At 41.3% G+C, this 15,797-nt stretch overlaps 1 protein-coding gene across 6 annotated transcripts in view; it reads left to right on the top strand.

Annotated features, from left to right (window-relative positions):
• The first annotated feature begins 3,615 nt into the window (after positions 1-3,615).
• Positions 3,616-15,797, top strand: part of SPAST (spastin) — a 35,218-nt gene continuing 23,036 nt past the window's right edge. The window contains exons 1-4 of one of the 6 annotated variants that reach the window (XM_052805750.1): positions 3,618-4,118; positions 8,188-8,271; positions 9,550-9,633; positions 15,279-15,374. In XM_052805750.1, the coding sequence (XP_052661710.1) occupies positions 3,713-4,118; positions 8,188-8,271; positions 9,550-9,633; positions 15,279-15,374 (670 nt within the window). In that variant the 5' untranslated portion in view covers positions 3,618-3,712. Of the gene's footprint in view, positions 4,119-8,184; positions 8,272-9,549; positions 9,634-15,278; positions 15,375-15,797 lie in introns of all 6 variants that reach the window. The other 5 variants (XM_052805749.1, XM_052805753.1, XM_052805752.1 and 2 more) reach the window with 5 other exon arrangements.

The following is a 15,797-nucleotide window of genomic DNA, read 5'->3' as shown; positions in this document are numbered from 1 at the left end:
GGCCGGTGAATGATGTCATCCCTGAGCGGGGCCTTCTCCCTCCTCAGCGCCCTCCCCATTGGCCGGTGGGCGCGGTTCGCTGGGCGGTGCGGGTCGCGCGGCGGTTCTTCAAGCGCCAGAGAGCGGCTGTGGCGCTGCCGCTCGGTAAGGTGGCCGGCATTACACTAAGCGGCGCTGACTGAGGCTTTTTATTTTTTTAAAGTAATTTTCCTTACTGAAGCGGAGGCTCTGGCCTGACCTCTGTTAACCGTTTTGAGGTGCAGCCGGAGGAGCCTTGACTAAGGGCAGTCGTGGTGGAGCGGGCAGGTACTTCCGCTTGTAGGTGTCCTGTCAGGACTAAAAGTGGCGGGATGTTTCTGTTCTCCAAAGAAGCCTTTGACGAACACTGGCCCTTGAAAATTCTGTGGTATGGAAATCTACTGACAATCAATGCAGTCTGACGTCTGGGGAGTTTACTGGGACGTTTGTGCAAAGTAACTTTGCTGAAGCTAACTTTGAACTGAAAAGGTGGCTCTGTTAGTGAAGTAACCCTTCAGAGCTGTGTACAGTTTGCAAAACAATGACTGTTGGCCATTAATTTTGCCCAGTTGTGTTATGAAAAATGCAGCTGCTCAGCTTTCTCTAGGTATCAGCTTTAATCATCCTGTCTTGACTTGAAACTATCAAGAAATGGAAAATTTACTGCTGCTTTGGTTGTTGTACTGTTACGAATTGCACCAGTGTTTGAACATCTATGCCTAATTTCTTCAGGTTTTAGGGTTTTTTTTATTAGGAATTAAATTCTGTGTCTGGTAACATTTGTGCTAGTAGATTAAATGGGCCTTTAGAACCTTTTTATTTTTGGCTTGAGAAAGCAGTTACATTCCTGTAGTCTAATTTTTTTATTTTTAATTTTTTTAGAAAATAAACTTTGTTGTTGTTTTATAACAACATGTCTATTCCTTTTTCTGTCGTCTTGCTGCAGTGGTGACAATGCATATGAATGATCTAGCTGATGCTTTTAAAAGATCAGTGACATGGAGAAAACAGAAAATGCCATGCTCTCATTAGATTATGCTCTGATGTAATCATCTAATAATTAATAGTAATGATGAAGTGTGTTTACATCAGTGAATTTGAAATAATGTTTACAGAACTGACAGTGTTATCAGTGTGATAAGCAGGCTTAAAAATGGTGGTGTAGTCAGTTATAGATTTGATACTCAACTGAAGAACTTGGAATTGCAGCAGAACCGCATGCTGTCTTTGTGTCAATTTGAGTCCCTACTGCTGGCAACCTTAGCTGGTGTCAAGGAGGCTCAGTGAAAACACAGAAGGCAAAATCCTGAGATTTTTTTTTTCCTAAAACTTAAAGCAGGAATACAAATAAATTCTTAATGTGAAACAGGTGAGGGTGAAGAGGTGTGAGCTGTTCATTCTGTTCTGAGGCTCTCTTCTCATTTTTCCTCGTGTTCTAGCAATGACATTTTAGAGAATTACATTTAGAATACCTGAATTTGTTGTAGCAATGGCTATACCAAGGGAAAAAAAAAAAAAAATCCTTTTACCCCTAGCCCCCTGTTTTCCCATTTATACATTTTCTATTATATTCAGTTTTTGCAATGATGTCATGTTGGGAGTGAGAAAAGGTTTCCTAACTGGACCTTTTGTGCAATGGTAAATTGTGGTGTCAGGGTCGTTGCACCTTCCACAATCATAGGAATTAGATGCTTGTCTGCTCTGATTCCAAAACATATCACTGAGATACCACATTGTACCTCCTGTATTTTATGAGTCCTCAGTCTTCAGGGTGAATTCAAATCAGGTGGATGAGCTGATCTAACAATTGGCCACTCCAGAAAACATGAGTTTCACTCGTGTTGTTCACTTCTTCCCCCACCCTTTTCTGGTATTTATCAGAACCCTTGCTGAGCCAGGACATCTCACTAAGCCAGCAGAAAGCTATCCATTGCTCTGATTTGTTTTTTGTTTTGGTTTTTTTTTTAAGGCTTGTTTTTTTTTTTTTAACTGTGCTAATGTTATGCCAGATTATTAATTAGAATAGCTCACAGACAGGTCCCAATGAATGCTAGAGCCCGCTTAGTATAGGAGGGTAGGGCGATTCAGCTTGCAGATCACTGCAATATTTAATTGCTGCAATAGTGAATTGATTCTGCAGGTTCTCACTAGAAGTGTTACCATTTGCTCACAATTCCTGACTGATGCCTACTTCTGCAGCTGTGTTTTGGCTTAGCAAGCTGTATTCCCCTAACAGGTGCACTGTTTACTAGAGCATTGGTCTATATTTTATTGCCATGGCATAGTCAGGTGGCTTACAAAGGTGGGATTCTAAATACTTTTTTAAAGTAAAAGTAACTGAATAGATTTAGTAATCAGGATTGTTTGAGACTCATCGTCTTCCTATGGCCATGGCCATTCAATTTGTCCTTTTATTTATTCATAAAAACTTATTCCTTCACCAGCTTTTCTACTATTTTGCTCAGGAATGGGATGATACTTTAGATAGTAGATGGATAATGGAGACTGTAGGTGGGTGGTAATCTGCTGTCACATGGCTTATTTCACTTGACTACATGATATTAACACTGCTTGAAGTTTCTGGAGTTTCCTTGGTATTCCAAAATTTGTTAAATTTTTCACATTGGCAAACAAGAGAGTTTGGGTTTTTTAAAGCACAGTTAGGTACAGTCAGAAAAACTTCCTATTAGACACTGAACTTTTTCCAGTTGTGAGTAGACTGAAAGTACTTTGTGATGTTTTTGCAAGAGAATTGCATCATCCTTCTTGCCAAATACAGAAGAGTGATACTTAATGAACCTCACTGCATTGTTTTTTTCCAGCGCTGACAGGTTTACGGTCTCTAATAATGGTTCTAGGTCATGAGTAGTTATTTTTTATGTTGTACATTTGTATGTTGCGTGCTGATAAAATTCTGTGTTTTATACAGTGATAAAATAACGAGGGTGGAAAAAGAACGAAGGTGACTTGGTTTTTTTTTCCCCAAATGACGTATCCATGATGTATACTCAATTACACCAGTTTCCTCCATGCGAGGAGACAGTCTGTCCTTTCGGTTACAGCGGCGCGGAGCGGGCAAAGCACGGGAGAACGTTCTCCCGCGGCGGGCGGGCGGGCGGACGGACCCCCCGCACGGCCGGCCGTCACGCCCCTCCCAGCGAGCGGGCGGCCGGGGGCTTCGGAAAGGAGGAAGCCTCCCCGCACCCTCCTCGTCCGCCCCTGGCAAACGGCTGCGGGCGGGGAGCGATGCCAGGTGCCTGCACCGCGTTTTGCCCGCAGGGCGGCCGGCAGCTCCAGCCGGAATACTTAATTTTATTAAATTGTTCACGGCCTTTCCCCTCGCGGTGTTCCAGCGCGCTGCAGCCTACCGCTCTCGCTGAGGGCTGCGGCAGGCTGGCGCCGCCCAGCCGCGGCGCTGACAGGACGCGGAGCTCCCTCCCCGCCGAGGCCCGGCCGCCTCCTCCGCCCCGGCACCGCGCGCCCCTCCCGCCGCCCCGGGGCACGCCGGGAGCTGTAGGCGCCCCGCCGCGCCGTCCCCGCCTTCCATTGTCGCTACGGCCCGTCCGCGACGGCGGCGCGGCGCGGGGGCGGCTGCGCACTCCCCCCCCCCGGAGCCGCGCGAAAGGGGCGTCGCCGCCGCCGCCATGGCCGGTTGTTGTCACTCCCTGGCAGCGGGTTATGGCGACGGCGGTGAATGAATTCTCCGGGCGGCAGAGGGAAAAAGAAGGGCTCAGCCGGCTCCAGCTCCGCGCCCCCGGCCACCGCGGCCTCGCCCTCCTCGCCACCCGGGCCGGCCCCCCCCGTGCCGCCGGCGGGGGCGGCGGCGGCGGCGTCCCCCCACAAGCGGAACCTGTACTACTTCTCGTACCCGCTCTTCGCCGCCTTCGCCCTGCTCCGCTTCGTCGCCTTCCAGCTCGGGCTGCTCTTCGCCTGGCTCTGCGAGCGCCTCTCCCGCGGCGCTCTCATGGCCGCCAAGGGCAGCAGGGCCGGGGCCGGCGACGCGCCCGAGCCCGGCGGGGCGCCCGAGACGGTGCGGGCCTGCCACAAGCGGGCCTTCGAGTGCATCTCCATGGCGCTGCGCATCGACGAGGACGAGAGAGGTAGGGGAGCGCCGGCGGCCGCCCCGGGCTGCGCGGGGTGGGGGGCGGGCAGGGCCTCCCGGCCGTGCGCCGGGGAGGGGCCGGGGCTGCCGCTTTCAGTTGAAGACCAAACCAAGCCCGCTTACGTGAGAAATACGGGTTGCGGAGGATCTGTGCGGGAGGGTGAACTGCGCGCCGGTGCTCGCATGCGGTCAAGGGGCTTTGCCCCCCCTGCCGCCCCCGCTGGGTCCGCCCCTGCTTCGCCGCAGCCGGCAGGCGCAGGCTGGATCAAAAAGCTGCGGCTCGGGCTAATTTCCCACGCAAAGCAAGTCTTTGTATCTCGCTCTAACAACTTTAAAGTTTTTGATGCGGAGGTCTGGGTGAGGCGATTAAAAATCGGGGGGGGTGGTGGTTGGTGGTGTGACTGTAACTAGCTTTCGGTTTAACCAAGCCAGCCGGACAACAAAAGCAGCAGGGACAATAATAAAGGTGCATCCTTTAACGTACTGTCTGAAAAACGATGGAAGAATTGTTGAAGGGAGTTTTCAGGAAACTTGGCTCCCAAACTGCTCGTTTGGAGTCGTCTGACTTCTAAGGAAAGAAATATTTATGCGTATTTTGGCAATTTAAAAAAAATTTTTCTTAAACTGTTTGACATGCTTGCTCTTAAGAAATCTATCACTATGTGACTAGAAGACCTTAAGGAGGAATTTTTTTTTTTTTGTCTGGAGGATTAAAAAAAAAAAAAGGCGATAGTGCATTTGACTTAGCCATTTATTCTAAATGCAGCAGCATAACTCTGTCAGCATCCGAAAGGTAGTCCTTAGGGGCATGCAGTGCTGGGTTTTAAAATTCTCTGGAAACATCAGAATACCTTATTATACCCTTTCAGTTGAGCTTTAGTGAAACTGCTGTCCTAGAGAAGGAGGTTAAAAACATAGGAACAGGCCTTCAATAGAAGCTACGTGCTGAGAGCACCATAAAAGCAAGGGATGTGTCTTGCTTTGCATTGACAGTTTGGGAGTGGCAGTGGTAAGCTAGCTCTGGGAGAAAAAAACCCCACCGTGTGCAGCAAGGTTAGTTCAGAACAGCTGTACAGCGTAAGAGCATTGAGGGTCATGGGAGCAAAGCATGAAAGAAGGTGAGGTAGCTTAAAACTTCAGTGGTGTTGGTGAGTGCTCTGTGAAGAGTAGCCAAGGCTGAAATTATCAGGTACCTGTTCCGCTGTTGTGGCTTATAACTGTTGGTGGTTTGAAGGGTAAGCCTTCAAATACTGATTTTAATCATGGGCTTGCTTTATAGATATTTTTACAGTTGTCATATATGAAATAGCTGCACAGGTCATACATTTAGTAAGAAAAAAATCTTTGCTGCTAACACAAGCAGTTGCAAAGCTGTTACAACCCCGCAAATGCAATATTCATTTCACTGAGAACTCACTTTGCTTTAATACACAGGTTTGTTATTTGCTTATCTGTTTTTACTGGAATACATGCATACCTTTGAGTTTATTTTATATGTAAACAAGTTGGGTTTTTTATGACTTCCAACAGAAGACAATTTATGAGGCATAGTATGTGAAATGGTTAGGATTTCTAGATTGCCTAATATCCTGTTAATCATAGAATCATTTAGGTTGGAAAAGACCTTCAAGTATGTGGCATTTTTGCTGTTCTGGAAGCTATGCATGCTTCAGTAATTATGATAGCACTTCTGGTAATTTTTATGCTTCTGAATTATTGGGGAAATTGATGTTCTTGTTTTGGTATTTTCAAAATCAAGCTTAACATATTTTCCTGGGACTGAGAAGGCACACATGGTGGGTGACCCTAGCCAGCAGCTAAGCATCCACATAGCTACTTGTTTACTCCCCTCAGTGGGACAGGGGAGAGAATAGGAAGAGCAAAAGTGAGAAAACTTGTGGTTCAGGATAAAGACACCTTAATAAGTGAAGGAAAGAGGTGGGGGAGGAGATGAGCGATGCAAAGGCAATTGCTTACCAATGCCCAGCCAGTTTCTGAGCAATGGCTGCCTTGGAGGACAGCCCCCAACCTGTTCTTCCTCTACCCAAGTTGTTACTGCTGAGCATGATATTACATGATATGGAATACCCCTTTGGCCAGTTTGGGTCAGTCAGCCTGCCGGTGTCCCCTCCCAGCTTCCTGTGCACCACCAGCCTACTCACTGGGGATCTGGAGTCAGAAAAAAAGAAAACCTTGGGACTGTGCAGGCTGTTCAGCAATAGCCAAAATGTTGGTATGTTATCAACACTGTTTTAGTCACAGATCCAAAACACAGCACCATAGGGGCTGCTATGAAGAAAATTAACTCCATCCCAGTCAGACCCAGTACAGAAAATCAATGACTTCTAAGGAATGTAACTTTTTTTTGGTTGTGCTTTTAATGTCTTAATCACTGAGAACTAGTGAACTGTTATGTGTGGATTCAGAGCACTACCTTTGCAAACAGCTCGGTAAAAGGTGGAAGTGAGGTTTTAATGATGACCTTGGCGTGTTTGCACCTGCTCTTAGGAATAGCAAAGCAATTCAGGCAATGGCAGAGGTGGCTGGAATAATCTCTAATTTGATTTCTAATAGCCATAATCAGCACTAGATTTACACTGCAGTCGAAACTGTTTCTATAGGTGATGGGGAGAAGCTTAAAGGAAAAAAGGCTACAGAGAGGATCAAAGTGACTCAGCTTTGATGGTTTAATTTACCTAGCTTTGTCCTTAACAGTCAGGATATATGAGGCTGGTGGAGAAAGGGCAGTAATAAAATGATTCCCAAGGTGCGTGAGGTACCTGACTATAGGTAGGTGCTGCTCCTGTGGTTTGTGTTGGTAAGAAGAGCAAAGCGTGGAATTACCTGCACAGGGTAACTTGCCAAATGTTATTAAAAGATTTTGCATCTGGAGAGGAGCAGGAGAAAACCCTTAAGAAGATTCTAGAAATGTATTGAAATATTTTTGCTGGCACTGAAATTTGCTAGAAAACAGGTTTGGGACTGAAGTTATCAAAAGACTTGAGGGCAGAAGCAACACAATCACTGGTAACTGGCACTTAGGAATAGTTTTGTGAAACGTTATCTCTTCTGATACTAAGGTAATGATATCTGAAGGTTTCATTCTAGGCATTTTTGTTTTTTCTAGCACTAGTAGCTTGTTAATGCTAATCATGTTTAAATTTTAATACCTAACATGCAGTATTCCTGTGTGGAAAGGCATGCTTAGTGTGACATAGCTGCCTTCCAAAAGTATGTTTCCATATGCAGGCAAGTATCTTTTTAATGCAGAATATTTATAGAAGGGGAGCCATATGCAGTAGATATTCATATCTCTTCAATGGGTTATTTGCTGTCATGGTGTCAGATAGTATAGGTTAGTCCTAGGCATGTTCATGGTTGTATTTGCTGTAATATCCATGTAGGACATTGTTAGTACAGAGTTGTACTCTAATTCTACATGTGTTGTACTTCATGTGAAAGTTGACATACACCTGCAATACAGCAGCTTCATGATAGGATGAACAAAGAAATACCCCCATGACAAATGAGCTGATCTGTACAAAAGTCAACCGGAGGAAAAGTGTCTCTTGTCTCACTCGTGTAGTATCTTAGACTCGTTGCTTTTCTTCTTGAGTTTCTGAGCTTCTAGTGTTACTTTGGTATTGGCTGACACTGGAAGATTGAGAGGCATGTCTCAGTTTGATGTTCCAGAAAGAAAAAACTGTTAATTTCACCATTTCTGTTGTAAATGAATAGGTGTAGGGTAGCTTTTTTACCTTTTGGTGTGTGGGTTGGTTTGTTTTTTTTTTTTAGGGGACAGATCTCTTTAAGGTGGATGGAGAAGTATTCCTGAAACAGGCAAAAGTGATTTGAGGCTGGTGTAGTACCTGTTTTTAATAGAAAAGCTTATTTGAAACTAAGCAGGTGTAAAGTTGACAGTGTCCCTTTAAGTTTTTCTTTAAATCATAGGATTTTGTTCAAGTATCTCTTCCCTCCTCTTACTTGTTTTACGCAGCATTATATGGAACCATTCCTAAGCTTTAATTCATTACAGAAAATAATGGGTTCACTTCCTTTTTAAGCAGGACAAAAGGAACAAGCTGTTGAATGGTATAAGAAAGGAATTGAAGAACTGGAAAAAGGAATAGCTGTCTTAGTAATTGGTCAAGGTAAGCCAGTTTTGAGTTTTGTGGAAAAGATTTTGGTTTATGGCTTCTTCAAAGTGAGGAATCAATATTGCTGAATATGGTAGGTGCTAGGAATGGTCTGCTGTATGAATTCATTCGTAAGAGTGTTTCTTATTCCTGTTTTAGCTGTAGGTGGACACTGGTCCATTTCTGTGTTCTACCTTAATGGTCTGGTCTATAACAGATGCAAATCTTGCTCCAGGTATTTTCAGACTATCCAAAATCATAAGCAGTTCATGAAAATTCTAAAGTAAAACACTTGATTTCTTATATAATGGGAATGCCAAAATACTGAGTTCTGATTTGATTTGCCAAAGTTGACAGTTCATGTTCTCACTTATGCAGAATTTCATATTCCCTTCAGTATAACTGAAAAAGAAACACCCCAATTTGGCATGGTCTAGCATTGTGTTTCTGAATAGCTTATGCCAAAATAGCTGAACATTTCCAACAAAGGAAGAAAGCCATCTGTGTATATGGAAACATTTTAAGCTGTAGTGTAGAAGCAGGTATGTACCATAGAGAAATAGGTATAGTGAAGGACTCAAAAGTAATAATATAATAGTAACAACCCAAGCTTCCCACCCTCCTGAAACCCCAAACCTGTAACTGCTTTTGCAGACTGCTATTTTGTTCCTCAGCTATGTTTAGAAATGTTTGAACAGTGTGTGGTGACATGTTACTTATGCAGCAGTACCAGTGGCATTTGATACAACCCATCTAAATTGCACAGTTAAAAAAAAAAAAATTAAAAAAAAAAAGCTTGACTTGAACAGATACTATTTTTTAGGAAGTGGTGATATTAATGTCTGTAATTCTGTGTGTTTTGAAATGTAAAGGGACACAGTCAACTGAATTTAAATCTCTTAATTTTGCCAAAGTGAATTATTTCAAATTGTACTTGCCTCTCAGTCACTTTTCAAGCTTTTAAAAAATCTTTTTATTTGACTTCTGTTAAGAAAAATGCAGTGACAAAGAACATATATTAGGTCAGCATGAAATGTTAGGGAATATGCAAAGCAGTGCTCGGGTTCCCACTGCTCTGTGAGCAATAATGTAAAGCAGATAGTGTCAACTAACTTTAAATTCTTGATTAAATAGAAAGCTCTAGGATTTTTCCATTAGTTTTGCAATGATGTTCTTTAGTGGAGGGGGCAGGTAAGGGGTGGGAGGAAAAGGAGGGAAGGCTGGGTGTCAGTATTAGCACTTTAAAAAGTTAATTTGCCAGATTGTGTTTTAACATTGATTTTTCTTTATAAGGTGATCAGTGTGAACGGGCTCGACGTCTGCAATCTAAAATGATGACAAATTTGGCAATGGCCAAGGATCGCTTGCAGCTTTTAGGTACCAGTTACAATTCATGACTTTGGAAAGTTTGTTGTTATTCGCACAACTTCATGTAATGCATTCTTCTAAAATACGGCTTTGACTTTTAAAGCGAAGGTGTCATTATCTGTGTAGGGTCTCTTAAGTCTGGTTTTTAGTTGAGAGTAAGTAGTATTTTTTCAATGCTGTTGATGGATTTTGAAATTGGAATCTCATGACCCACTTGCCTATGCCTTAAGAAATTGGTGTAAAAGTAACTGAGAAGTCTTTATACCATAGCATGCTTGACTCAAACTGAGGAAGTCTTGACTAACTCTTGTTGGAGTTAGTTTAGGTTTGCTGTGTTAGAGCTTTAGTAAAACTTAGCATTCATGATCAGCAATATATTGTAAGTGTGCCTTCTGTGTAACTACTTCGTTTTCTGTTAATTCTGTTGTCACTTACGTAATAATTCTACTGATTATTGGTATGTACTGTAATAATAATTCTTTAGCATTATGTAGACCATAAGGTTGTGAAATCCTAATTCTTGTAATTTTTATCTAGTAGTGTTCTATTTTAAGACTAGCAGATAAGATCACTTCTTTTCAGAAGCACAGTTTTAGCTTTATCAAAATTAAGTGCTGTATATGAGCTCTTAATGGACAGAGTAAAACAGGCAGGATTGGAAATGGCATCTTCCTGTGCATGATAAACAGACAAAAATTCCCCCTCCTCATCAAACAACAAACCCACAGTTTTGTGTAGTGCATCCTCTAAATTGAGTTTTGGAAATGCTTTCAGTTCAGGCAGAAAAATGAAAAGAAAGATTTTTTTTTTTTTTTTAATTGCTCTGTAAGGAAGAACTAAAAAATGTACTTGAGTTCAACTTGTGTATCTGCAGCTTTAATCTTGCGGTGTGTTGTTTTGAGTTCTACTAACTCCCTCTTCTAGGAGCGTATAGAGCAGACAGGAAAACTCGTGTTCTTTTCTCCTCTTACACTTTGTGATTCTGTGGCTCTGACTGGTGATTGACAGGGAAGTTGTGGCAACCACAAGAAAGTGAATCCCTTTTGTTTCCCTTGAGTTCCTGGTGTCCTTACTTCTTTTTGGAAAAAAAAAAAGGGAAGGGAACATGGGGTGAAAGAGGCTTCCAGCTTCTATGCTTTATTACGGGTGTTTGTTGGTAGAACCTTAGTATGTGCAGATATTTCTACTCGTTAGGGTTAAAGGCTGTCTTCTAGAGGTAATATAAACTAGTGAACAAAAGTGAAAGTGATTACATGCTAACAGCCTTTGATAAGGTATGGCTTGTTGTTGACATCCTTAATTGCAAGTAAGTAGGATTTCTTTAAAAATTTGCTGCTGTTTGAACCTTGAAGTAGCAATGTCTGTATTTTGTGGGTAGTGCTTCATCCTTGCTTGTGTTACTGTAGTAGCACTTGCGATGTTGATAAGTTGATTGCTTGCTTGCGGTGCTCTGAGAAGATAGAAAGGGTAAACACTGCAAAAAACCTGAAGTTGAAGCCAAGCTGGTACATTCATCTCTACTACCAGAATGTGTGATCGCATGCTGTTTTACAAACATTCATGTGCTTCATTCAGAGTGCATATTGAAAGGTAAACAGAATAGTGTTTATTGCATAAGTTGATGTCAAATATGATTTTATTTTATTTTTACTTTGAAATTATTAGAAGTTTAGTACTTTGTTCTACTTAGGTTCTTGTTCAGTTTGCGCTAAGGATCTGCTTCAAACAATGTACCTAAGAGCAAAATTTGGATAGAAAGGAGCAAGTGAAGTCATCTGCCCTTTAGAAAGGAAAAAGATGTTGTTTGGAGAGATATTCCAATGGATTAAAATCCCTGCAAGCTTCATCATTATGGATCTATTTGAGTAATATTTGTTACACCATCTAACAACTTTCAAGTATTGACAACATCTGTTTCTATTACTTTATATGTCATTTTACATGGATTTTGTGGAAATTTAAGGTAATCTAGAGTTGAATTGCATGTGCAATTCTAAACATAACTTTTAGCTTGTTACTTATAGTGACAGATATTTGGAAGCTTTTAAGTGGTGTAGAGATGCTTTTGTAGTTGAACTAAACCTGAAGCTGTTAAGGTTCAATAAAGTGATTTTTCCTATGAATCCAGCTCTTAAGATCAAAGAGTAAGTGTTTTCCTCTAGTCCTGTGGAATTTTTCCATTTCTTAAGGGAGAATAGGCAAGTCCTGTATTGCATTAACTGGCAGGATAAAACAGACCTAAAGCAGACAATAATATCAATTATTTAATCCTGCTGGCTAAACAGAGATGTGATTGGAGACTGCCTAACTGAAATGCCATCCAGTCAAGCAAGTTACATTGGTAATACATAGAAGGTGAAAATTAAATCAAATGGTTTATAACTGTCCCTTAAAAGTGCTCAGTGCTTTGATTTTTTTTGAAGTGCATTGGATCATCAGTGTAAGTTTAAGTTGCATGACGCCACTGATGGGAGTGTGATGTCTGATTACACGCATGTATTATCACCATGTGTCATCACACCACTGATGCTTTTTAATGTTCGACCAAGAGGATGTAGCTACTTACCTTGGATATTGGCTTTATCGTTTTGAGCCCTGTTTTCATCTTGAGTCTAAATTACTCTATTGTATTCTGTTTAAAGCTGTACTGTGACACAGCCAGATAGCTGAAGTTACTCCAGGTGTGTTTCAGAGCACCTCAAGGTGACTCAATCACTTTGACAGTCCAGTGACAATATTGAGTTGTGCTAGCTGTTAGGGGACTTCCAAGTTCTACCATTTGAATTGGTGGCAGCCCCTGTTTTTGACACAGTTTAGGGTGTGTTAACTGTGCAGTTATTTAGATGAGTGGATAAATCTTGCTCTGATGGTTGGTCTTCATAGACCTGATCTCTCCTGGATGACTGATGACACGTTAGAATGATTGTATTTGATGTATTTAGAATCAGAGGAGGATATTTGTTTCCTACAATCGATACATAAAACTCGGCAGTTTGCTGTTCCTAAGATAGATAACCACAATGTCCAGTGCAACACTATTCAATTCTAATATTATCTGTGTGTTGTAGCAATCTGTGTTCTCCCCTTTCAGAGAGACTTTCTGTAGGGGGACAGACTTCTGTCAGCACTACTGCCTTTCTGTGTGCTATGTGTAGCTTCAGTATTTTGGTTGAAGGATACACATGGCACATAATTAAAATTACTTTCATCAGTGTCCTCTTTGGTAATAATTCTGCCCGTGTATAGACACGGGCTTCAGTGGACACCTTTGGGGATTATTCCGCTTTCTTGGAGGTCTTGGTGGTTTTGCTTCAGGCTTGTGTTACAGGGCAATGTTCTTTTTTGTTAGAAATCAGTTACTTTGAACTCAAAGTCTAGTGTTGCCTAAATAAGACAGCAGCTGCAGTGGTTTATTTGGTAGGTTTATGTCAACGTGTATCATCAAGGAGAAATAATGAATGGGATTCTGCAAACTTTTTTTCCCCCTCTATGTCTGGAGACATAGGGAAAGGATTTAGATGGAAGGTGATAGGGTGTCCTGTTAGTTCCCTGGAAGGATATTTAATAGCTCAATTTATTTTCATTGTTCCAGAGGGCTCTACAGCTACACTGTCTCTCAAGAAAAGGGATACATTTGCTTTATGTAATTTTACAAGCACCATTAAAATTATGTGTTAATACATAATGTGATGGGAAGACAGTGTGTGAACTGAAACTGGACAACAGTTGGATTACATTTTTTTGTTGCAGTTTTGGAGTTCCTGTATATGTGGAACTTGCTAAGCCATTGATAATTGTGGTAAAACCTCAGCCTCAAACTGTAGCGTTGACGCAAATAGCATTTCCTGAATTCCTGCCCAAGCCAGTTGATTTTATTATGGTCACTCACTAGAAAGTTCTTTAAGTTCAGAAATGTTCTCCAAAACTTAACTGATTATCTAATATCTTACAAAGTCTATTAATACTAATTTTGTTTTCGAAGCTTCTCTATGTGCTTTCCATTTAGATTGCATGCACTGGGCAGGGAGTAGACTATTCTGCTGTGTCCTTCGGTAGTGCTGCACCCACTAAAATAGTACACTGTTTGTGGTCAGTCATACTAACAGGACTTTTCTTAGACTTCTTTAGAGGGAGGTTTCTTAGCGTAACTTCTTGCAAGTTACAAAGCTTGTGGTTAGTTGTAGGCTGTTCTTGTGTGATTGACATTTTTTTTGCTTTACTGTACTTGACTCTTCATTGCTTTCGATTTAAAACAAAGTAAACCCTGGGTGCACGTACTAATCTTGAACTTTAGCTTTTCACATTTGCCTGTGGCTACTAAGTTTTCACTCTAAACTGCATCTTGTTCAGTCTGGCTATTATTATTAAACCATCACTTAAACAATTGGGTCTAAAGATACTTTTCAGGGAGGTTAAGCGGTGAGTGATGAGGAGCAGGCAGAAGAAGAAAGGAATGAAGTAGAAAGACTGGAAAAAGATCTGTAATAGTCAAAGAAGCGGAATCAAGGAAGTGTTTACACCTGTTGGTTGTACAGTCTGCAAACTCTGAATGGCAATTCTTCCTCCAGTCAGGGGATTTATGAGCTTGGGTGTGCACATTTTCAGTAGAATTCAGCTTCTTTTGCAGTATATGCTTTCACGTTGCCAGAGGACATCACTCCTCTAGTTGGCCATCTCTTTTCCTGCAGCTTCTTGGTACTGTTATCACTTGGGGAAGAAGAGGAAAAAAAAAAAGGGGGGGGGGGGCTGACAATGTATGCCTTTCATCCTTACAAACTGTGTTTTGTTTTTATAAAAAAGGGGTGTGGAATAAAGGTAGGAGAGGCTGTAAAGTGCCCCAGAAGTAAGGCCTGGAGGTTTTTAACTGCAGTGGGAAGAGCAGGAGTGGTAGGTGAGCTGCAGAGAACAAATAGTCCCAAGACTTAATTCTTGTTATGTGTCGTTTGCAGCCTTATGCCTCTTTGACTTATGCTTTGGCTAGTTTATCATGACTTCTTAGAGTTAATTTCTTTCTCCTTAATCTTTAACCTTATAAATCTTGTGTTCAGATGTTTCTGAAGTTAATCCTCTTAAAGAACACAGCTTGCATGACAATCGTATTGATTTAATTTCAAGGCAATTATATTTCTAAATAGAGATCTTGAAAGGCATCATCATAATGTATATATGGTGTTTTGCTTGAACAGTTGAGATTTCTGTAAAATGTTGACTGGCCGTTACTAAGGTGAAACATTTAATATGCAGGAAAGTGATGACTCTTTGCAGTTCGTCAAAAGTAACACCTTGGGGAGGACATTCCAAAATGGGTTATCAACACAAATATTTAGTAAATGAAGTTGAATTAATCCTGACCATTGCTTTTGAGAAGTAACTACAATCACTAGACTGGAAAGATTGTTGTAATTAACTCAGCTGTAAATGGCTAGTTTTAAAGCTGTTTTCAGTCATGCTCATACTGACAGAATTTTCTTACAAACTTGCTAAACATGTAGAATAGATAGAAGTATTCCTTTTATCTTTAACCCTGTATCAAGTATAACAAAGCCAAACTTGACATTTGTGTGTTCAACATACATAAATTTTCTTGGTTCATTTTTATTTTTTGTTTGTTTATTTTGTCCTTTTTCCTCCCTTCCCCTCTGTCTACTATGTAGAGAAGCTGCAGGCAGTTTTGCAAATTCCCAAGCCGCAAATGGAGGTCTATAATGACAGTACTAACCTGGCATGCCGCAATGGACATCTCCAGTCAGGTGGGTTTGGTTTTACCAGCGCCTATTGAGGGGATGTCTCTCAGTTTTTCATGTATTACAGGGAAAATATGCAATACTATGTTCTGGCCCCACCAACTTTAAAAACATTGTTTTATATTTCTGTTTTTAAAGGCTTTATATAAAATACATTACATCCTTTCTATGACTTTTACAACACTGTGTTATTTTGTAGTATTAGGTTCTCTCTTACAATGACTGTCTTAGAATCCAAAACTATTTACTAAGACAATATTTTAGAAAATACTTCTCGTTCTATTCTTAAAGGAATTAAATTAAACCTGTTTTCGAAAGTGTCAAAGTCAATATAGGATATGTAGGTTATATATTGTGCCTACATAAGTAGTTCTTTCTTTATGATAATGTGAGAGTGAATGTGCATTTGCATTAAGCTGCTTTAAATTT

This window comes from Harpia harpyja, chromosome 13, assembly GCF_026419915.1.
Source record: "Harpia harpyja isolate bHarHar1 chromosome 13, bHarHar1 primary haplotype, whole genome shotgun sequence".
Classification (NCBI taxonomy): Eukaryota; Metazoa; Chordata; class Aves; order Accipitriformes; family Accipitridae; genus Harpia; species Harpia harpyja.
The sequence above is the reverse complement of the archived record's forward strand: the minus strand, read 5'-3'. Positions and strand labels throughout refer to the sequence as shown.